The sequence below is a fragment of the Amphiprion ocellaris genome, chromosome 12 (genome assembly GCF_022539595.1).
Source record: "Amphiprion ocellaris isolate individual 3 ecotype Okinawa chromosome 12, ASM2253959v1, whole genome shotgun sequence".
Classification (NCBI taxonomy): domain Eukaryota; kingdom Metazoa; phylum Chordata; class Actinopteri; family Pomacentridae; genus Amphiprion; species Amphiprion ocellaris.
In genome coordinates, this window is record NC_072777.1 from 10331335 (window position 1) to 10355219 (window position 23885).

At 37.4% G+C, this 23885-nt stretch overlaps 2 protein-coding genes across 4 annotated transcripts in view; one reads left to right on the top strand and one right to left on the bottom strand.

The window, feature by feature from the left end:
* Positions 1 to 9346, bottom strand: part of tulp4a (TUB like protein 4a) — a 31734-nt gene extending 22388 nt beyond the window's left edge. For 2 of the 3 annotated variants that reach the window (XM_035957392.2, XM_035957391.2), the window contains exons 1-2: positions 9239 to 9346; positions 7026 to 8017 (exon numbers count right to left, since the gene is read on the bottom strand). In XM_035957392.2, the coding sequence (XP_035813285.1) occupies positions 7026 to 7277 (252 nt within the window). In that variant the 5' untranslated portion in view covers positions 7278 to 8017; positions 9239 to 9346. The remainder of the gene's footprint in view (positions 1 to 7025; positions 8018 to 9238) is intronic. The other variant, XM_055015659.1, reaches the window with a different exon arrangement.
* Positions 9347 to 16972: 7626 nt separating this feature from the next.
* Positions 16973 to 21591, top strand: mrps10 (mitochondrial ribosomal protein S10). Its single transcript, XM_023290576.3, has 7 exons — positions 16973 to 17123; positions 17322 to 17374; positions 19288 to 19357; positions 19528 to 19667; positions 19746 to 19854; positions 21082 to 21171; positions 21309 to 21591. The coding sequence occupies exons 1-7, from the start codon at positions 17052 to 17054 to the stop codon at positions 21387 to 21389; spliced, it is 615 nt and encodes a 204-aa protein (XP_023146344.1). The 5' UTR covers positions 16973 to 17051; the 3' UTR covers positions 21390 to 21591.
* The last annotated feature ends 2294 nt before the right edge of the window (positions 21592 to 23885 follow it).

Here is a 23885-nt window from a genome sequence, read left to right on the forward strand (position 1 = left end):
ACTGCAGGCAGATTTATTCTTCATTCAGTCTGTCTTGCATTTCTTTTTTATGGTCCTCATTAAGTCTTAACAGATGAGTTAGTTGTAACGCATCACAGAAGTAACACAGTACTCTGTTCTTCCTTTGTGGCCATTTGAAAGAGCTGTGCAGGTTCCTGATCAGTGTTGATTCTTGCACATGCCCACTACTGGAGATATGGACTGATTTATTTATGAGGCTTGCCAGGAAGCAAAATTTAACACATGAGAACGTCCCAGAGTTCAAGTGAGAAACAACACTGTGGGAAACACACTGGTAAGATTCATGTGAAAGATGTAGGGTTTCATCTATCACAGTCTGCAGTATTTCAGCACATACCTGATGAAGTTTTAAAACTTAAATACTTTCAGAAGACAACAGGCTGAAACTAGAGGCACAACAAACGACTACATCACCAAGTGCTTTTTTGACACAATGGTAAAATTTGAGCCACACTAGTTTACTCAAAGTTTCATAGGAGGGGGGTTTAAATCTACATAGTGAATACTTTACAGTCAAATAAACTGGCACCAAGTATTAGAACTGCACTGGTATGAGAGAGCAGGACATCTGTTCAGACACAAATGAATGTGTGGATCCGTATTGAAGCCACACAAGGAAGTTGCACCGTGAATTCATCCTAAATGGCAATGTGCTGAATACAAGCTTAAGGCCTGATACCACACACCTCTGTTGGATTTGGGCCGCAGATACGTGTTCCTCTTTGCCTTAGAGAGTCTGAAACTGGCCTCAAGGAAAAACTAGAATGATTCTACCTTGGTGTGTATGAATGTATTTTAACTGCCATGCGTGTTCAACAGTTTCAGCAGTGATACAAAACTTTTCAGCAACCACCAAATGAGGTTTCAGTCACAACAACCCCTAAACACAATGACATTGCACTGAACATTTCATTAGGATGCCTATTTTAGGTAACCAAAGTGATCACACACCACCCTTGAGATTGTCCTTTATGTTCTAGTTTCAGTTTCCATGCTTAAAAAAATAGTCCTACTATGTACCGCAGCAAATGTCCTAAAAGCCAGTAATGCTGCAGCACTAGTATGCCAGGATCTAACTGTATACAGTATCCAAGTATGCTACAATGTGGACTTTCAAACAAATCTGCATTCCCATTTTATATTTGAATGTGTTAATAAGACACATTATTATTATTATTATTATTATTATTATTATTATTATTATTATTATTATTAATAGAAATGAAAGAAACATACGCAAATACCTGACTGCATCACCGAATCTACAGCTGATCTTACTTAGCAAAGCACATAAGTATGATTCAACCGTAAGACAAATATCACAGCGAGCAGATGACAGGATACTGACAGACAATTTGCCCAAAATCTCTGTTGTGGCCAACATTTCCTTGTCAACATACTGACAGTCATTGTCAAGCCTGTCTTGGATGTTCAGCTCTCATGGAGAATGAATGGACTCCTAGTGACTAGCTGCTCGCTCTGTTCAGCATCTGAATGCACTGTAAAAAAGGGAAAAAAGCACCGGAGTGTCAAAAGAAGCGTTGATCTATTCTGACGCACCTCCCAGAGGGATTATTCAGCAGCACCACAAGCATAGTCATATAAAAAGATGTAAAACTTAGTGCTTTCATCTATTTTCAACTTTCAGTGTGGTGCAACTGACATGCCTTCTGCTAAAGGTTAGCGACTCAGTTTCAATGACTATTTAAAAATAGCATCAGGACATTTGAGGGCAATTTTTTTCTTCAATACAACTTGTTCTTATTTGTCTGGTTGATTTATTTTTAGTCTAAAAAGAACTGTTACGCTGCCATAGCTGCTAAACAGTAAAGCACTCAATTTTTTGTAAATTATTGAGGAAAAAATAAACAACACAAATGTCAGAAATGTCCCACTGTCAGACGGCTAAAAAAAATTTATTTTTTTAAACTAACTCTTGCTAGTTCTTACTTTGCTGTGTTTTGGATGCTGTGTTTGTATGCTAGTATGTTGTCCATTTCATGACATTTGATATTATAATGTTTGTTTTGCATCAGCTACGAAAGAGACATCCACTTCCACCGCATATGAAGCTGGAACCAGTTGTTAGTGCTGTTGCTGTGGCAACACACGTCCATGAATTTGGGAGTCAAAGTTTCTGAAGTAGCACTGAAGGCAGGACTACATATTTTGACCAAGTACACCTTATTCATAACGAACTTCAAATAACCAATAAAGCTAGCGGCACAATTTCAGCTGTCTGATTGCTTCAAGTAACCCTGCCTGTTGTTCTGTCAACATTGACATCATCTTGTTTCAGCAAACCTTTCTTAATTGCAATGGTGATTGTGCCCAGTGTGAGCTTCAAATGGCAGCTGGTTTATGGACCTGTACAGTGTGAGAAGAAAGTCAGATTCTCTGGTGTTTCACATGATATAAGACAATGATTAACATAAATAAGGCATAAATACAGATTTTCAGGTCACATTGGTACACACCTCTTCTACAAGCAATTTCAGCTCCATTTTTTTGTATGAGAAATGTACTACAAATTAAGTTTATTGTTATTAATACCAAACCAAATGGCTTGGGACAATAGCCCAAATCGGTATATCCCTAATAACACTAGTATGCCACTGTAACAATCTAAAATAGGTCAGAACATTTCTGCCAAACAACCACGTTACATGAGAAATATGATAAATAGAATGTTAAGTGGTGTGCTCCTGACATCCGCTGTAAAAAGATGGTTGTGGGAGACTGAACAAAAAGATCATAGCAACACATATGCAACTTTGCTCCTTCTGAAGCTTTACCTTGTAATTATTTGTCACTCTCGTAAGAGGGGAATTAGACACACAGAGAGGACAAACATTCATCTGGATGTATTACAGGCCTTGGAAAAGCTTCTCATTATCTGACGGAGATCATAACAGACTTCAGAATAAGTGCTACAGCAAGACAACAGCTGAGCTTCACCACAACATAGTATAGTTGTGGTGAATCATTTTATTCCAAGTAGCTTGCAGCAACAACATCTGGATCATAGGGGAACTCAAGTATAAATCAAACCTCAACTCCAAGCATTAGCAGTATCCCTTACTAAAGTAATAAAGTTCTCTATATGTTTGCCCTGTCATTAGCAGATGCCTGACAACTTAAGATCCGGCTTTTACTTTACAACATTGCTCAAATTGGGCCAAGTCCAAAAGACACATCCATTCAGACTTGCTTACATTAGAACGATCGCAGGACACTTGGGTCCATACATCAACAGGAATAATGGCCTAACTTAAGTATGCTGGCATGAGCATCGATCTTGGCAGGTACAGACTCCTACAGGATAAGTTCATATTGCATTTCTGTGTGTGCTCATTCATGACAGGAGTTAAACTAATCTGCTTGAAAGGACAATCATCATCAGCAAAGACAAGCGCTCAATGCCAATGCTGACGTTTAAAGGGCAGGACTGTCAAGGGATGCAACTGCATTTAATGCTGAGTGAGCAGCTTTGGAAGACAAAGAAAGGCTAACCAAATGTATTGACATTGTTCTTTCAAAAAAATAAATAAGTACATTTAAAATGAAATGTCAGAGAGAAGGAAGTTTTTTACTTGATCAAAGACATATTTTGATAACTAGATGGGATTGGAGACGATATGCCAAGTTTCTTGGGGTGATTTCCTTTATGTCATAATATACAGTATACTGCATTCTGTCCTGTCTTCATCAGAACTGGGATGAAAAATGCTGTGACTGCATGAACAGATCTGTCATAACTTGACAGAATTCATTAGGAGCGTGATTTTCACTGCTGTCAGAAACCCCAAATTATGCACAGGGTAGACGAGTGATGGATTTCACATTTCCTAAAGCATTTATTTATTGCTTTATATCAAATCAAGAGTGGAAGTGGAGAGGACATTTACTATTTTCATTACTGGTGCTGGATGACGGCAGAGAGGAAATATGCATTTTTCACGAAGTTGTTTCCGAGTTTTAATGTGAAAACCATCTTGATAGATGCTCAAATCAAACATTTCTATTAACACTGTTACAGTGAAATCTGAGTCACAAAACTTCAATAGGGTAAATTGTGGATGCAACTTCATGGGACAGTGAAAAAACTCAGGGAATGCAGAAACAGCTATGTAAAGACCAGCGTGACTTTTAGGGCTGCCAACTAATAGCCAGTAAAATTTTATTTACTGAGACTTAATCAGTTTTAATTAGTTGGTTGGTCACATGAGAAATAAACAAAAAATTCCAACTCCACAGGAAGTGGGAACACTGATGGAGAGACATTATCACATACTCAGCGAGTCCCTGTGGTTTTTGCATATGGCAGGCAGGATATCCAAAGTATGCGATCATTTCAAGACTACAAAATAAAGGTGACATATAAACTCTGCAGGCAAATGTTTGCCGATCATTCACTGATGTTAAATTTGGCTATTATTTGAAACAAGTATGTAGCCTTACTTTAGCAACTTAGCATGGCCACTCGCTTTAAAGTTAGATAGCCTCGATAAGTATGCATGATTTAAGTGTGAGACGACCGCTTAAATAATGGGTTGAACAAACAACTAGCCCACTAGGAAGAACTTTGGTTGTGGTCAGCACTAAGCAAGCCAAAATGCAAGTCTATCACAACGAAAGCATCTCTCCTCCAGAGCATCATGCTTTAATCACCAAAGATGAATTATGAAGACAACAATGAAGGTAAAAGAAAAACTGTTGAAAACAACTGGTGAATAAAGCATTGTGTATTAGAGAAGAGTAGTGCAAAGTTGTTTTTATAATATTATTTTGATGGACTCAGCTGAATCACAACAACCCTACAAAGATAAAAAATATTTATCTCTCGAAAATGTAAGAACTGTAAGGTTTTTAATCAGTGCAAGGACAGCTTAAAGTAACTCAAACTGGCAACTTGAACGCACAAAAGGGTTGGATGAAGTCAAATTCAACATGAAATATGTAAAATCGTGCTAAATTATAAACCGTGCAGATTTAACATTCTCTACACTGAATTCACCAAAATAACAAAAGCAAGAACTTCAGTAGTTGGACCACATTCAAGTGGGCAGAGATAAATGACATTTCTGCTGTGCTTCAGTCACTCGGTGTAGGGATTCATCCACTCTTCCCTCAGCTGCCTATGGAATGCTGACACAGCACCGTGTTCCATCTGACCAACAGTTACACCCACTAAAGGAGAAAACGCAACCTGTGTGCAATCTCCACTTGTGCCAGCACTGTTGTATATTGACAGGAATATTTTCTCTTTCTCTCTCTCTTACACACACACACACACACACACACACACACACACACACACACACACACACACACACACACACACACACACACACACACACACACACACACACACACACACACACACACACACACACACACACACACACACAGAGTGGATATTCGACTCAGACATTATTCAGCTGATCTTTCCGATCAAACTAAATGGCCTCGGTGCACTGGAGATGGGAAAATTTGGAGGGCATTACCATAGTGAGAAAAAACAGCAATGCCAGAGTGGAGCACAGCAATATTTTGACTAGTAGCAGCAGGACCTGAGGGAACTCTGCCACATCATGAGCCACTGAGGATACACTGGTGTTTCCTCTAATTAAACAACAAAAAATTTGATCTAATCACAAATGCTGACTGTTTTGGCTGAATAAAAACACCTCTCTCAGCCTGCCATGACACAAGTTTCGGAAAATACAAACTAGACAGATACATCTTTGTGATAGACAAATCAGTGTAAGTCATTTCTTCTAAAACACCTACCTTAATAAATGGTGGCTGATAGCCTGTTTGATGGAGATTCAAGGAATCAATAATCTATCATTGTAAAGATAAATGTAGAGAAACTGATGTTACATTGCTGCATGGTGTAGAGGATGGTTTGATTAAGAAGCAGGGTGGAGGTGTAAGCAAACTTATTGTAAGTAGTCCACTACTATAACTGACGCTTTTAAAGGTATTCCTGTATATTTTTAATAGATTAAATATAAGATTATTTTACAAAATACATTTTTATTATTATATTTATATTTTTTTACAAAAGAATTCACCGTGCTGTGCACATCCACTATAGTCACATCAAAGGAAGTGCAGTGTGAAGTAAGACAACTTAACTCAAACGCATGTTCCAACTTTCTGCTGCTTGATACAAAAATAATAATTGTACAGTTCTCATATTCCACGACTAATCTACAAAGTAAATCTCCATAATATATTAAATTCATTCTGATTTGTAGGTTCTTCTATATGCTATTTTGTCTAAGCTTTATTTAGAAGTGCAAGTCAAAACAAGAAAGGAATAGAAGAGAAACACTAAAAAGGAAGATCAGGTTGCAAAATAGCATCACACTGTCCGCTGTATGGAAATATTCGGCTGAACGGGTACTTTGTCAGTGTCGCGCAACTGTTGCCACTCCGTGAGGCAACAAGACTAATTTGTCTGACCATTTAAATCAGCACCACAAAGCTCTGTGAGATTAGTGCAAAGCCAGAACTGAATGCTATCCAAAGCAAAATACTACTGGGGTTACCTTTGCCAGTGTCACACCATGGGATAAAGGTTCTAAATGGCATTTTTACATTCCTGAGTCAACCTATTGACTCCACGGTGAATCATTCTTTTCAAATAAATTGTTTTTTTTTTTCAAGTAGCAATATATATGACAGAGAAAACAAAAATAGCAATGTCAGTTTTTTAATTCCAGTATCCTAGATTCCAATATAAAACAGCATACGGGTATGCCTTAAACATCTTTTCCCTTGTAGGAAAATTTCAAACAGACTTTTAGTCAAGAGCTCCACTGAACTGGACAAGGGCTGGTTGCTGAGGCATTACATTTACATAATTAATGTCATATTGCAGCTTTTACAGTGACCGTTAGGCAGGGTGGCCCTCAGATGGACTACTTTTGTTCTTGTCAACACACATCATTTTACTCTAAAAGGCTTTAATTTAGCCATTAAACCATTCTTACCTCACTGTTGTGTCCTCTGAGGTTAAAGTTGACTCTCTGTGGGGTGGGCCGGTCCCTTCTGCAGTGGCTGGACGTGAACGTGACCCCAACAACTCCTCGGCCGTTCCCGGTAGCGAGCCAGCCCTCCTCGTAATAGCGCTTTCTGCACACAGGCTTCTCCTTCTCGCTCTTGGGCACCCGGCCCTTCCAGGACAGACACAGGATGTTGGAGTCACTACAGAGCACCGGGCCATGCTCCACGGCGGCGAACATCCCTGCAGCTCCCCGCAGCTCTCCAGTGAAAAGAAAAGTACCCACAGGGAGGCTCTTCAGAGGAGTTAATCCTGTTACCAGCGCGTCTCCTCCGGTGAGGTTACCTGCTGAGTGTCGGATGCAAGACAGCGACAACGGTGCATAGTACTTGCGCTTTCCCTTGGCTGCTCCGGTGATCTGCAACAGTGATTCAAGGTGATCAATAAAAACTTCCCCAAAAGCACGAATGAGGTGACAAAACGGTTACCATTGCTGGATTAATAATGTCATGGAGCCGAATGGGCTGCACAGACACACAACCACAAAAAGAAGGCACTCAAGTCATTTTGATGAGTCTGATCAGTGAGCTGCCTTGTTGATGGAACAAATGAAAGTGCTGTAAAAATGTTTAGAGATCCACTGTGGCGGATTCCAGACTCAAAGACAAACATCCACAAAAAGCGTTATCTTGTAAACGCAAAACCAGGCGACACATGCATCCTATCCAACACGTCCCGGTTGCTTCCAGTTGTTTTTCTCCTGATCAGTGTCTCATTGCTGCGCTCCGCGTCCTCCTCATTTGCTCCTGGCTGTGTGTGTGAGAGGAGGAGGAGGAAGAGGAGGAGGAGGAGGAGGAGGAGGAGGAGCAGGGACTCCTCTCCATCAGCTGTCAGCCCGCAGAAGAGCCGCTTCTCCCGGTAACGTCATCACGTCAGCCAGCCTGCCTTTTCAACCAGCCTCGGGGATTCCATAGAGGACTGCTGGGGGTTTGAAAAAAAAGAGGATGTCACGATCAAATAGATGAATATATGTATTAAAAAATGACAAAAATGGGAAATAGAACACGGTGAAGAGGCCGGTGTCACGATATAAGCAGTGTCAAACCGCTAAAAGCACTCTGCTGCCTGCCACAGCAGCCGTTAATTTAAATATTAATGCGCTCGCCTAAAATTACCCCACAACCACTTTAGTTTGAGGACTATCCTGTTCTGCGGAAGGATAGTTAACTAATTGCTGAATTATTTAGTAGAACCATTTTGGGTTCCGTTTTATTAGGTTCCCGTGATGTAACGAAGCGGCCTCTCGCGGCCAAACGTTTAAAGTGACAGTAAAAAGAGGAAAACAGACGAGAAGGTAAACAAGAAAATAATGTCATCGTATGGTGAGAGGCACGATTAAATAGTGACAGAAAAAAACAAAACAACAATGTCCAACGGACACAGCAGCGAACGTTACAACATACGATGCTAAAGACTCCTCTGACTCTGTGAACATAATCGACATTTACACCAAATCAGTTGTCATTTTGAGAAAAGGCACCGATTCCAGTCAGACAAGTAACAGTAAAGGAGCATCCATTCAACCTCCAGCGAAAGAAACTCACTAAAATAGTCTGTTGTGACATTAACGTAACGAAAAACTCGCTCATACTTCGGTTACTGACATCCAAACGACTACTGTTGAGATGATGCTAAATTAGCCGAAACATCCATCACCGTGAGCAGCCTCCTAGCCACAGCTAGCCCGAACCTGGATGTTGGATCTCGGATAGGGGGCTCTGTGGGCTCCGTGGATTAAAACAAAACGTCAGCCGCTGGGTTCATTTCACCCGTCTTTTAACGTCTCTCCTTTGTGTTTTAATCTAAAAGAGATGCTCGGAAACGTAGCTAGCTAACGTTGGCTGCCTATGCTGTCTCCACCACAAAGAACAACCAGCGAGAGCTAACCGGCTAACGGAGGAGCTAGCAGACCCTGAACCACAATCAGCGGAGACGAGCTCTGTCCCTCCGCCGCTGGCACTCGTCGCTAACAGGCTACGGCTAGCACGTCAGACGACTGTTTATTCCGATGTTTATTTGGTTCTAGCGTGTAGCTGGTCGAGTTAACAACATGTCGGTGGTGTAGTGGGCAAAGTGGTGAAATAATACCAGCCGTGTCGTCAACAAAGCCGGAGAAATATGAAGCGGTAGTGGGGAGCTTACCTCGGCTCTGTGCTGCTGCTGCTTCCTCTGCCTGCAAAATGCTACTGTACACTGGCAGGGCCCGACAGCTGGGCCACGTGACACACACATGATCAACACCAATTCAATCATTCATATCGACAACTGTGACCCCATAGCTTTAATCTGATCCCTAAAGTGAGGACAAACATGCATGGTTAACCATTCCAAATAGAGCAACTATTCACGTTATTTTACAGAAAGGGAAACAAAAAGGGAATTATAGTTAAATTCATAAAGCACTGTAGCATGAATCTTATGATATTAGGGAACAAATATGTTTAACAGATGAAAAATGGTAGAAAAACTTGAAAAGGGGACACAAACTTTCAATGTACTGTTATGAATCAAAAATAGACATAATTTGAAAGCCTCACAATTCAAACAAATACCATAGTGTGTATACAGTAAAATAGTAGATTCTTTCATTTTCTCTCATCTATAAGAGTGCATGCTTGTTAAATCATTACCTGCCATCCACTATTTCCACTGTATAAGTCCAATGAACAAAAGGCTTCTAAACATTTAGTCTTTTTTTGATAGAGGGTAAATATTGGTTAAATAAGGTGCAAAATGGCTCTGTGTCAGTCAGTTCAAAGTCGTGTGCAGCCAAATGTTAAAAAAAAAAAAACAATAAAGTAAGTCATCTGTATTATGTTGGAGGGGCTATGTGTTGGTGGGTGACACATTTATTCTTTGTACTGTTTATAATACTGGACAATATAATAGATACAGATAGAAACCTAATCTCCCCACTGGCAAATTTCGCCTTTAATAGCAAAGAAAATATATTTATTTTTTAATTTCCAGTTATGTCATATGTCTTTAACACAGAGAAAATCTCAGAAAGATTCAAGTTTAAAACAGATAGGTTTATTGAATGATGGTCATTAATAATACAGGTGATGTCAGAACTTTAGTCCCATCTTTTTTATTTCTTTAGTTATTAATTAAAAAAATGACTGGATATCACTAAAATGTCAACTAAATAACCATCTGAATTTAAAGACCACCTTCTAATTGGCTAAACAATAATAAAATGAGCTTATTAAAAATTGTTTTGATTATGTTTTATTAATCATGACAGATATTTCTTTTTTGGCAATATATCAAATTTTATATGGAAAATAACAAAGTGTATCTGTGTCTGAATAAAATCACTTTCAACAAAGTTGCCCATTACAAAAAACCTCTCAAGGAAGTGTGTTAATTCCAAATCACATTTTATGTGTAATAATATAATGATCATTGGTAAATTTTATATACACAAATGTAGATTTTTTTAAGGTTGCTCCAAATTTTATTGCTTTTAAAAATGATTTGAAACTTTTCTTTTACTCCTTAAGAAAATTGGAAAATAGAAGTGCCTTAAGACTGTCTAAGATTCTCAATTTATATATTGATTAACCCCTGTGAGGTTAATTTATTTTAAACTGTCTTATTTTATAAAATTTTATTATTATTATTTATTTCTTTCTTTTCTTGTTCTTGCTGCTTGAATTAGTTGAATTGTATGACACAATTGGTGCCTATTTGTTGTATATTTGTTATTAAACAATGCTTAATAAAAAAAATAAAAAATTCAAAATCACATGACCTGCTCCACATGATGTCATTTGCTTCTGAAGAATAGACTGGCAAGACTCCAAGGTTTTCTTAGTTATGTAACTTAAAGTAGTGTATGAGTCAAGTGTGGATTTATTGCATGCCACCAGGTTTACTACAATACCTTGATAAATAACTTCCAATTTCAATTTTGCTCAATTGTTTATATAATATTTAGAAGGATCTTTCTGTAAAAATGCACGTGGTGTTTGGTTATAGGCAGCCATGTTGATTTTTTGGCCTGAAAACAGCAAAAATGTCAATGATACCTGTCAACTGTGTTACAAGAAGTCCTGCGATTATATATTGACCCTACAATGTTTTGCCAGAAATACAATTTAAGGTGCCGCCGCAATGTATAAGCCTGACCACTCCTATAAAACTGTCCGGGTGTTTTTTTTTTGTTTTGTTTTGAATTTAACTTAATTATTTCTGTGTTTGCTTGTTATTAAGTTGCGAAATATTCAATAAAAACAGATTCATGATGTGCAGCTTGTGCAGGTATCTAGTGAAGGCTGATCGAGGCTTTGTTGAAGCTTCGACACTTCATTCAAAACATGGTTCATTACTCGAGGCCTCAATGACACACAGTGCTCGAGTAGGACATCTAGTGGTCAATGATATGAAGTGCAATCAAGACGTGGTCGTTGGTTCATGGATTGTTTTGGATTTGATTCGCCATGCACACATTGTTTGACTACACTAGATGATTGTATGGGTTGTAGTGGACACAAAAATAATATTACTAGTAATAATAATGACAATAACTATTGAAGAGCACGTTTCTCTTCTTGCCCCCTGAGCTACTCACTCAGATACTTATTTTTTATTATTTTTTTTTGCGCGTTTATCATCTATTTTTTGCCATTTTCGAGTTTTTTAAACTTGAGTCTCGACTCGATCGTTTTTCTCAGGAGGTTGGACTTTAGCCTTTGTGCTGGAGGGTTGAACCCTCAGTTCCAAGACTTTCCAAAGCCTCCAGACCTCCCAAGTCCTCAGGACCTGAGCTTTCACACAGTCTGAGGGCTGAAATTTTCTAAGTCCCACAGTAGTTCTCTGTTAGATTGAACTTTCAGACAGTCCAAGGACTGATATCTTCTAAGTTCCTGAGTACTTCTCTGTTAGTTTGAACCTTCACACAATCTGTTAATGTTTCGATTAAATCTTTAAGGTTTTTCTTTTTAAATGTTTTACCACCTTTTAATGTTTAATTTTCTTTTTAAATCCTTCATTGTATTTTCTGTGTAATTCCTATTTGAACTTTTATTGTCTTTAAGATATAATTTTCTAATTAAACATTTAATTTTTTAATTAAATGTTTGGTCTTTTTTGGATAGGTGTAGTGAGAGACAAACAGGGGAGAAGAGTCGGGGGAAGACATGCAGCAAAGGGCCATCAGCAGGACTCGAACCCGGGACGCTGCGTCAGGGACCAGCCCCTGTACATGAATCACCCGCTTAACCCGTTGAGCTATATGGGCGCCCACGTTTTGTCTTTTTAAGGGTTTAATAATCTGATTAAATGTTTTGCATTTTTAAAAATGATGAACATTCTTCTTGTTTAATTGTATTTTTTAAATGTTTAATGATGGAAAATACTTTATCTGTAATTTCTAATATTTGTATTTTAAAAATTTTGTTTCATTTCATAATGACATGTATTGTACCTTGTTGAATTATCTCATTCAATATTTTGTCTGTTTAATATAATTTAATGTAATTTAATGTTTAACTCTATTAAACAGACAAAAATATTGAATGAGATAATTCAACAAGGTACAATACATGTCATTATGAAATGAAACAAAATTTTTAAAATACAAATATTAGAAATTACAGATAAAGTATTTTCCATCATTAAACATTTAAAAAATACAATTAAACAAGAAGAATGTTCATCATTTTTAAAAATGCAAAACATTTAATCAGATTATTAAACCCTTAAAAAGACAAAACATTTAATGAAAAAAATTAAATGTTTAATTAGAAAATTACATCTTAAAGACAATAAAACTTCAAATAGGAATTAAACAGAAAATACAATGAAGCATTTAAAAAGAAAACTAAACATTAAAAGGTGGTATATGTATATATAATTTAATTGTATTTAATGTTTAACTCTATTAAACAGACAAAATATTGAATTAGATAATTCAACAACATACAATACATGTCATTATGAAATTAAACAAAATTTTTAAAATACAAATATTAAAAATTACAGATAAAATATTTTCCATCATTAAACATTTAAAAAATAAAATTAAAGAATATTAAACATTTTAAAAAATGCAAAACATTTAATTAGATTATTAAACCTTTAAAAAGAAAACATTTAATAAAAAAATTAAATGTTTAATTAGAAAATTACATCTTAAATTTCTTAAATCTTTTTAATAAAACTTTTAAAAAGTTTTATTGTATTAATTTTTTTCCCTTTGATTTAATTGCTTTTTGTTATGTAGTTTATTTCTTTAATCTTCTTTTTCTGTCAAGATTTTAACCCCAACCTTAGAAATGAAATAAACCCTTAAATCACAATGAAAATACTTCTGTTGTCACAGTCATGAGTTAGTCAATTATGCAGTTTATCAATTCAACTTTATTTGTTTCGCACCTTTTACACAGATGACAAAACTAAACAAGCAAAGAGAAAAAACTATGATTAAAACTCAAAAACATAAAAAAAAAAAAAAACATTTAACATGGTAATAAAATATGTTGTGTCCAGGGGATGGAGGGAGTTTATTAAAGTCTTCTTGGGCTCACATGGGAAATCATTTAAAATATAAACTTGATATTCACTCTAAGGAAACTGCAGAGCGACAGAAGAACCAACAGTATTTCCTGTTTTCTCCTTTAATGAGTCGACTCTTCTTGTGCTTTCAGACCAAAGAACTACAGACTCTTCACAACCTGCTCAAACTCTTGGTACATGACCTCACCACACGGGTCAAGAAGGTTTCCGTCTCATTTCTACTCTGAAGCTCACCTTCTCCTGCTCAATCTGCTGACAAATGTTTCTGCTGCTCTAAAATCTGGTCTCCAGAACTTCCTAAAAACTCTCAAAGTCTCTTCTACTGCAGGTTGCTTTGTAGAACTGTTGCAGAAAACCTCACTAAACCACATGGAGGGGCCTCAAGATAGTCGTCCAGATGAAACCATACAAAAACCAAACTAGCACAACCCAAACGCTAAAGTCTCCTGCAGCCTACCAGAGAACCTCTGAGAACAGAGAATCAGGACAGGAACTCTTACCTTCTGGACAACCAATGCTGGTTCTCAAACAAGAACACACAATGTGTCTGACCAGAAACCTCTAAAGACTCACTACAGCCAAGATAAAGACACAACTCAGCTGCACCAAATCCACTAATCACTGCAAACATTAGCACCATGTGCTAACTGTGGCTAAAGAACCACATTTACCAAGACAACTATCCAGTACAAAGCCCTAAAACACACCAAGAAACACATTAAAGACAATTTTACTGCTGGAAGCTGCAAGCCAACGCCTAAAGAACAAACTAACACAATGAAGCCAAACCCGGTTCACTGGTGAAGAGAAGCAGAGGAAATGTTTGTCTGCAGCTAAATAAAGCAGGAAGACACTGAGCTGCTCAGGTGTTCCTGATAACACCAAGCAGCCACCTGGACAGCCAATAGGAACACAGCTTACTGGAAGTCCAGAGGGCTGGCTTAGTGAAGGAAATTTAGTTTAAAGTTGAAGCAGAAAGTTAACAAAGAAAGTTGAAAACCACCTTCTGATACCTGAAATCTCTGAGTTTTCACACAAAGAACACCTGAACATGTCAAACTGGTTCCATAGTAGAACCATCATTGTAAAAACGTCATAGTATGGTGTGTTGCTCAAAAAACATTAGGACCCAGCTGTCAGGGGACAAACATGTAAGAAACATGAGAACAGAGAGAACCCAACCAGTAGGTCACAGTTTATCATCCCCCAGTCATCTCCTGAAGTCCATATGGTGAGAGACATCAGTATCTGGTTGTTCATTTACCAGAGGATGCTTATAATCATGCTGATGTGGTCTGTACTCTACAGTATTTTAGTGACTCAATAAATGCCTAAGTTGTTTTTTTTAAAATGCTTTTTAGTTTTTAATAAACATTTAATAGCCTATATGTAATCAATAAATGGCCTTTGCCTATCTTAAGAAAAACTCACTCAGAACTCTGATATGTTAACAGTACTAAATAAATCAATAAATACATGCATACACACAAAAATAAGTTAATACATTAACTGTGTTAAGATAAGATTTAGATTTTTAAAAAAAAGTTATGTTTTTGCAGAATCCAGTATTACTCACTGGTTGGTCATTACATTTTATTAGTTTGATTTCACTGTTTAAAATGATGCCACCTCTTTTCAGACAGAACCTGTGATAATAAAACAATACAAAATTTTTAGTTCCGTGTTAATAAAGCACTTAAAGCTTTAAGTATGGCTAAATGCTTTTTTCAAAATTAAATATATCACTCCTTAGGTGGTAGTGGCCCCAAGTTCAGTAAAGTTGGAAAGATATTCACAGATTCGGACTTCCAGCATCAATAACTCATTAGATATAGGTTGTCAAAACATAAACGGTGCCTCTTTCCCATTGTTGCAAGGCAGACAATGTGCTACAAGCCCAGTTTTATCAAAAGTAGCTGTCTTTCAAGCTACAGGAATAACATTGGTGTCTATGGAGTGAACAGGGTCCGTCTGCAATTTGCAAAACCGCTGCAACAGTAAAGAGAGACAAATATTCAATAACTTCACTCTTATACATTGTAGTGTCACTAAAATCACTGCAGCCTTCAACTGGCTCCTCTTGACAAAGTGTTTTAACAGAAATGTAAATGCTGTAATTTGATTCTTATAATGAACCATGTAACTTGAATGGATGTGATGCTGGTGTGACCACAGTGCACACGTCTGATGTTGCTCACAGTGGTCCAAGGGACGCTCAGGGAGTTTGTGTGTTTGCTCAGACTCGTGAAAAATTACAGGGAACATTGTTTGGGACTCAAGCAATTCCTTCTTTTACTCACTATCTCCCCAGCCTTAGAAAAAAAAAACCTGTTCACACGGCACAGATGAGGCTGAGGTACACAGGAAATGTTTGGCTCCATTGTACAAGTTTGGGTAAACAGTTTTGTGGGTTGCCCAGTAAGCCAGTGGGTCTGCCGTTCTTTCTACAGTTGCATTCGCTGTGGCGCTTTGCATTTGCCAGGCTCTACTTGCGTCTTCGTCTAATAGGCTCCACAGTTGAACTGAAAAATATTGAAGATCATCATCATCATCACCAGAAATGTCAGTCATTCCCTATTCAGAAGAGAAAAAAAAATACATGTGGAAGGTGCTGCTGGTGGTGGAGGACGAGGCTGCGGTGGTGCTTGTGACGTAGATGACTGCTGCTTGGTATTCTTTATGTTAATTGTTGTGCATTCTGTTATTAAATGTTCTTTCACACTGGCTGCCACTCTGATTGGTGAATCCAAAAGTTTTGAACTGCAGAGCCACAAGTGTAGCAACAGTCAGTGAACTGTTCTTTTCTTTGGTTTGTAGTCTGTCAGCTAAGCACCTGACAAGGTTCTGTGCCAGGTGTTGTGGCATGGGGGTGGTGAGTTGGGAATATATATATATATATATATATATATATATATATATATATATATATATATATATATATATATATATATATATATATATATATATATATATATATATATATATATAATCTATCTATCTATCTATCTATTCTCTACGAAATACGAAATCTGACATACTACTAACTCTCAAAGCAAAAACAACAGCAAAAAAAACAATCTATTCTGCGAAAAACATTTCAAATGAACAACACTAAATAGGGATCTCCTATCCCGGAACACTCGATCCCGCTGAGTGATTCACATAACAAACCGAACCAATCAGGTGATTCGAAGCAGTTGAGTGCTTCAAACGTCACTGAAGTGATTCAAACGTCACGAGTCACGTGACCAAACCACGCCTCGGCACAGTGGCTCGATACGTTTGCTTCATGAGCTACAGCGCATGTGTCGAAGCCTCGGGTATCAGAGGACCATCACTACAGGTATCCAGGATTCAGCAGCAGCAGTTCCTCCTCCAGGACACGTGGGGGCAGCACTGACTCACCTCTCTTCTGCTTCTGTCCTCCAAAAACATGGCGGCTCCCACGACTTTAAGACGAGAACTGTTACCTTTGGCAAGGATATTGGGTGGAATCTCACATTTGGTAAGGAAACTGACACCTCTTTAGTTTTAAACATCATGTACGAACATTAAACTAACATAACAGCCGTTTAGGTGTGCAACGCTGAACGTAGCTGCTTTTAAAATCTCACATTTGGGTCACTCGTGGCGGCTGAAGCACCAGGTTTCTCCCAGTACAAGTCACATTTACATGTTTGCTTTTTTACTCTTCTGTTACCAGAAACCCAGAAGTTTGACGGTATGTTCAGGTCACAGGAAATGTAGTGTAACATGGTAAGTAGCAGGTTTTGTCATGTGCTTTTTGTATGTCTACTTAGTTGGGGAGCAGCAGCTATCATTATTGTAGGGTACAGCTGTCTGATTCAAATCTGCTTATTTACTGAACTAAATTGTCACAAATGCTGTTACATATGTGCGCCATTATTTATTCAGCACATCTTAAACAACAGCCGCTGAGCCAAAGAGCTTTTAACTAGAGAATAAAAATTAGAATTTACCCAACAATCCTCAATAGTAGAGTGAAGACGCTACAGTGTGTATTATGTGAATTTGAATGACTACTTTAATTATGAGGGTGAAAATCTTAAAATGTTATATAAACTTCAAATTTACCAGCCTACCATAAACATTTAGGTTAAGAACCTACAATATTCTATATAATACACATTTACCTGACTAATTTAAATGTCAAGGGAATAAATTTTACAATGTTCCATAAAATACAGATTTACATGAATTATTTAAATGTCATTGGTATCAATTTTGCAATATTATATGTGATACAAATTTTCCTGAATTATTTAAAAGTTAAGGGTATACATTGTTGTACAATGTTATATAAAGTACAAATTTAACTGACTAAATGTCAAAGGTATCAATTTTACAATATTATCTAAAATACACATTTACCTAAATTATTTAAATGTCATGGGTATAAATTTTACAATATTATATAAAGTACAAATTATCTGAATAATTTAAATCTCAAGGATATACATTTTACAATATTATATAATATGCAAATTTGCTTGAATTATTTAAATGTTAAGGGTATTGTAAATTGTTGTAAAATATTATATAAAATAGAAATTTAATTGACTAATTTTAATTATCAAGGGTATACATTTTTACAATATTCTATAAAATACAAATTTGTCTGAGTAATTTAAATAATGTCATGGGTAAAAAAAAAATTACAATATTATATAAAATACAAATTTACCTGACAAATTTTAAATGGCACTTTTATACATTTTGCAATATTAAACATAATACAAATGTCCTTGACAAATTTACAGATTTAATAAATAAATCATTTTTGTAAATAATTTTACAAATCTGCAATATTATACAGAATACTAATTTACTTGGCTAAATTAAATATTAAAGTTAAGACTGCAGTATTTTTTTAAAGCAAAAATGTAGCTAATTAATTTAAATATCATGGTTAAAACCCTACAATATTATATAAAATAGAAATGTATCTTACTAATTTAAATATTAAGGTTATGAGCCTACAGTATTATATAAAATACAAACTCACTTCATTAAATTAAATGTTAAGAATCTACAATTTTACATATGGGAAATTATACTTGTAAAACCCAAGAAATTAGCAAATACGTTGGTGCAATTGAGAGGAAGAACTCAGTTGTGACGCATAATAGGAATACAGATCTGTTTTTTAAGAGACGTTTTCATTGGCAATGTTAAAATACAATGTAATGTTTTCCTTTTTTCAAGTAAAATCACAAGTAAAAATAGCAAATTAAGGAATCAGTTATAATATAGTTGGAAAAACATTTCAATATGCAATACGTGTACTAATAAAAATTAATGTATTCAAGCTGTTGACAGCCATAGGGGATTATTTCATAGTTTGCATTCTAAGGTACAAAGGAATGCTGTAAGATGATACAAACAGGTAATATGTAGACTCTGTTACTGGGATTTATGTTGTGGAATGTGAGCTTTAAACGTGTGAAACAAACTGTCAGAGTATTTCGAAACTCTGTAAAAGCTATAATAGCGACAAGAATGTTATGAGGATTTTGTAACTTTTTTTCCTTTGTCTTTTTTTGTTGTTTTATTTTTGTACTACGTTTAGTCACTATAAGAGGAATATCATAAGTGAGGCTCAAATCAACTAACTGCACATTTTCAACAATTCTTAACTGTCTCTGCAGGTCCCATCTTCCATTGACACCCAGCACTTCCTTCCACACAGCAGTGTTCTTATCATCAACACCCTCAGCAGTAAGTGTTAATTTTTATTAACCTTATGCTGGTGCTAAAATGTGTCCTATTTTCACTTCTCCTGCTCTTTAATAAATTATTGAGTTTAGGTCATACCATAAAGCAATTACATTGAATTTGTTGTGGTGTAAAACCCCTCAATTAGATGTCATATGGTGTTTTTCTTCCAGATCACAGTTACAGAGGAGCCAGACACGTTGTTCCAGAAGGTGCTTGTTTCAGTCAAAGGTCATGACAGCACTGTGTTGGACAGCTATGAGTTCTTTGCCACTATGGCGGCTAAAGAGCTGGGAATCACCATCGGAAAAGTGTGAGTCCTGTTAGCAACACTTTCTGTTTATTACAGCTTATCCTTTTAAATGCTAAAATATTCACCATCTCTTTGCAGTTTTGAGCCTCCCAAGGACATAGAGAGAATGACACTCCTGAAGTCAGTGCACATCTTCAAAAAGCACAGGGTCCAGTATGAGATGAGAACACACTACCGTTGCATTGAGGTGAGGAGCTTGAACTTCTGTGAAACATAAAGAGTCCTTAGACTTCCTCAAAGCCATTAGGCATTATTGAAGTGGAGACATTACACTCTACTTGCAATGTAGAGCCCCTACATGACTCTCCCATTTGTGTCAATCTAACGCTTATGATGAGTGCTGCACAACATACACACATGGACAAAATTGTTGGTACCCCTTGGTTAATGAAAGAAAAACCCACAATGGTCACAGAAATAATTTGAATCTGACAAAAGTAATAATAAATAAAAATTCTATGAAAATTAAGCAATGAAAATCATTGCTTTTGAACAGTGGTTCAACAGAATTATTTAAAAAAATAAACTCATGAAAGAGGCCTGGACAAAAATGATGGTATCCCTAGAAAAGACTGAAAATAATGTGACCATAGGGACATGTTCAATCAAAGTGTGTCCTCTAATTAGCATCACAGGTGTCTACAAACTTGTAATCAGTCAGTTGGCCTATTTATAGAGTTACAGTAGTCACTGTGCTGTTTCGTGACATGGTGTGTATCACACTAAACATGGACCAGAGGAAGCCAAGGAGAGAGTTGTCTCAGGAGATTAGAAAGAAAATTATAGACAAGCATGTTAAAGGTAAAGGCTATAAGACCACCTCCAAGCAACAAAACTTTTTATCAGTGTTTTTGTTGCATTTTCAAGTGTAACACCATATGAGAAAACATGAGTACATTTCCACATCCTTGCACAGGTTCTTTCATGTTCTACTGCTGTAGGCCTGGACATTTGAACCTAGCAACCATTAATGGTGAATTCTATAAATGAGAACATTTATAGCTCTTTTTAAAAATTCTTTTTAAAAATTTTGTATGCAGTTGCTCTCGCCTATAAAATCTCACCAGTGATTCTAGGATGATAGATTCTTTCAAAATTTAGTTATACACTTTATATCAAATAAAGAAAATCTGTTATTCCAATGTTGTCCAGCCCCAGTCATAATATTTGCAGTCTTTACAATAGTTGATTGTGATTAGTTTTTTAAATTTACATTTCCTTTTCCATGATTGACAAAACCTATGCAAATATCTCAGTTGATATGGAGCAATACTGTAACAGGAAATGGAAACGTTACTAAATGCGTCTGTTTCCACAGATAACAAAAATACACCAAAATTTATATAACAAGTTGACAGGATTGCTAGTTTATTAGCTTGTTGCATTAAGGTGTCTTTTGTTTTGTTTTTTGTAGCTGTCTCACATAACGGGCAGCACAGCAAAGGTTTACCTTGAATACATTCAGAGGAACCTTCCTGAAGGTGTAGCGATGGAGGTCAAAAAGGTAAAACACTGCCGACACATGCACACCAGCTATAACCCAACCTGCTCTCTCTCATTCTGTGTGAGAGTTAAGACAACGGGCTACAAAGAGATAAATTTAAACCAGCTAACTAACTTGTGTTTGTTCTATGTTGTCAGACTGCCATGGAGAAGGTTCCAGCTCACATCCTCAAGCCCCTGTGGGAAGACGTCCCCACGGAAGACAAGCCCAGCCAGTGAACCAAACCACGACTGATGATTATTAAATGTATTTTGACTGTGAATATGTTGTGTAAAGGACAAAATATGAAATAAGCAGTACAAAGAAATGAATGTGGTGGAAATGATCATGTGTACAATCCAACAGAAACGTTTTCATCATAAAAATTTGCCACAACAGAAGAAGGAGTTGTGTCTTTCAATAAACAGCGTAAAGTCTGCATTTAATGATGTGTGTGTGCCTGTGTCCTGTTGCTAGGCAACGTCAGTGGCAAATGATGTGTGATATCACTGATGATGTCCCAGCCCTTTGTCAAGTCTTTAAATGTAGGACAGGTCAGAACCTTTCTTGTACTTTCCAGCAGTCAGTGCAGCTGTTTTCTTCGAATGATTGGCGAACTTGTACCACCTTAGGACAGCAAATCATTTACAGAACCACCTTCTAACATGGACTGGTGCTTAGTTAGATTATTTCTTTATTTCTGTTGTACATCAGGACTTTGTTTACATTACCATGGCTCAGAGAAATCAACCAGAACGCAAAGTTCGATTCACCATCACCCCTCAACAGGCTGCTTCCCAAACCAGTAAGCGGCCTGGGTTTTGCAAGTTCTTTTCTACCGAATGGGTCGTTGCCATCAACAGCTCCTCACTGAAAAGGAGCAATTCTTCAAGTGGGCAGAGGCCAGCAAGGCCAAAACCTGCAAACTTGAGGAAATGCTGATAAACCAGAGCAGGCAGATAAGGCAGGTACAAGAAAAGCTGGGGCCTGAGAGCCACAACAACACCCAGCAAGACCAGGCCTCTCCACAGACACCACCTCCAACCATGACATGGGCCAACGTGGTCAAAGGTCAGGGCAAGGCTAAACAACCGGTCACCCAGAGAGAGGACTAGTCCTCTTCAGAGACACCAGCTCCAACCATGACATCGGCCAATGTCGCTAAGGATGAGGAAGAGGTCAAACAGCCGGTCATCCAGAGCGAAGACCGGGCCCCTTCCCAGACACAGACTGCGCCCATGAATTGGGCCGATATCATGGAAGCTGAGGATGAGGTCAGGGAACAGTTTATGCTAAGAGAAGCTGAGGTGTCACAACTGAAGCTGGAGAACGAGGGTCTCTTAGCAATGCTGCAGGAAGCTAAAAACTTCCACAGAGAACCAGACCACGAAGGAGGCCCTGAAAATGCAAGTGAAATTCTTGGAGAACAAGAATAAAAGTCTGCAGGAAGACAACAACAAACTGCAGGAGGATAAACAAGCTGTGGTAGAAAAAACTAAAGAACTGGAGGGTAAGATGTGGCTGACTGAGCACAACAACATCCCTCTCATAGAGCTCATCAGCCAGATGAAGGAATATAGTAAAACACTACAGACAGAAAAGACACAGCTTGAAGACCAGAGTAACCTGAGATCCCTCCAGATCAGGAGTATGGAGAAAATGCTTTTCCAAGAATCTCGCAGCAATCAAGAGATGAAGAAGAGGATTGAGTCCGTGGAAGAACAGATCGCCATCAGAGACCAGGAAGTCCATCGAATCACTGGCATCAATGACAGCCTCTCAGCGGCGCTCTGCAAAGCTGAGGAGCTGATGCTTGAAGCCGTCAATGAAATCGAGGAGAAAGAACCTGGAAGACTGAGCATCAAAGTTTAGAGCAGCTCAGGAAAGATGTTGCTCTGAAAGAAAAAGAAAATCAAGAACTGCTCAAGAAACAAAAAGAGACACATGACCTGCAGGAAAAAATCTGACAATTGGAAGAAAATAATCAGGAACTGCAGGAACTTTGGATCCAAAAGAAAAACAAAAAGACAATCTTTCAGTTTTTCAGGAGGACCAAAGGTAGAAAGAGCAACAAAAAACAGACTGAAGAGGTGATCGAGGAGACAGAAGAACAACGGGAGCAGGAGAAGGAGGCGAAGAATAATAAGAGCTTCTGGAGTTGGTTAAAGAGCAACAGGAAGGTGGAGGAGGCTGCTGGTAGCTCAGCTTAGCCTCCCCCTTCCTCCATCTCCTCACTCCTTCTGCCTCCTTCCTCCTCACCTCCTCAACCTTTCTCACCCTCTTCCTCTCTATTTCTTACCTTTCCTTCTGTCTTTTCTTTTCCCTAACCCCCCTACTCTCCTACCACTACTACCTTTCGACTTATTATCAGTCTGGCCGATTATGTTTCCGATATTTGGCACTTTTTTGATAAATGATATTGTCTATTGGCTAATTAGTTCATAAGACATTAACCTTAGTGGACAAAAAAAAAGAACAGAAAAAAATATTAAGAAAACAGAAGAAAGTGTACCGTGACACTCAAACATCATAGCTGATATTAGTATTGTATAGTATTCAGTGAAACTAATCCTTTATAAGGAAGAAGCCTCGCTGTAAATGGCAGGTTTCCGGTTATCATGTTTCATGTATATATACGTACTTACAGTTTCTAAAATAGTAATCCTTACCAATGATTACTTACTATTAGCTACACTAACTGTGCAACTGATAGTCCAGTTATGAGTGACAGGTAT

Coding starts and splice junctions, on each gene's coding strand:
- mrps10 (XM_023290576.3), top strand. CDS start 17,052: ATGGCGGCTCCCACGACTTTAAGACGAGAACTGTTACCTTTGGCAAGG. Junction 19,668..19,745: donor GGAATCACCATCGGAAAAGT/GTGAGTCCTGTT, acceptor ATCTCTTTGCAG/TTTTGAGCCTCCCAAGGACA. Junction 21,172..21,308: donor TAGCGATGGAGGTCAAAAAG/GTAAAACACTGC, acceptor CTATGTTGTCAG/ACTGCCATGGAGAAGGTTCC.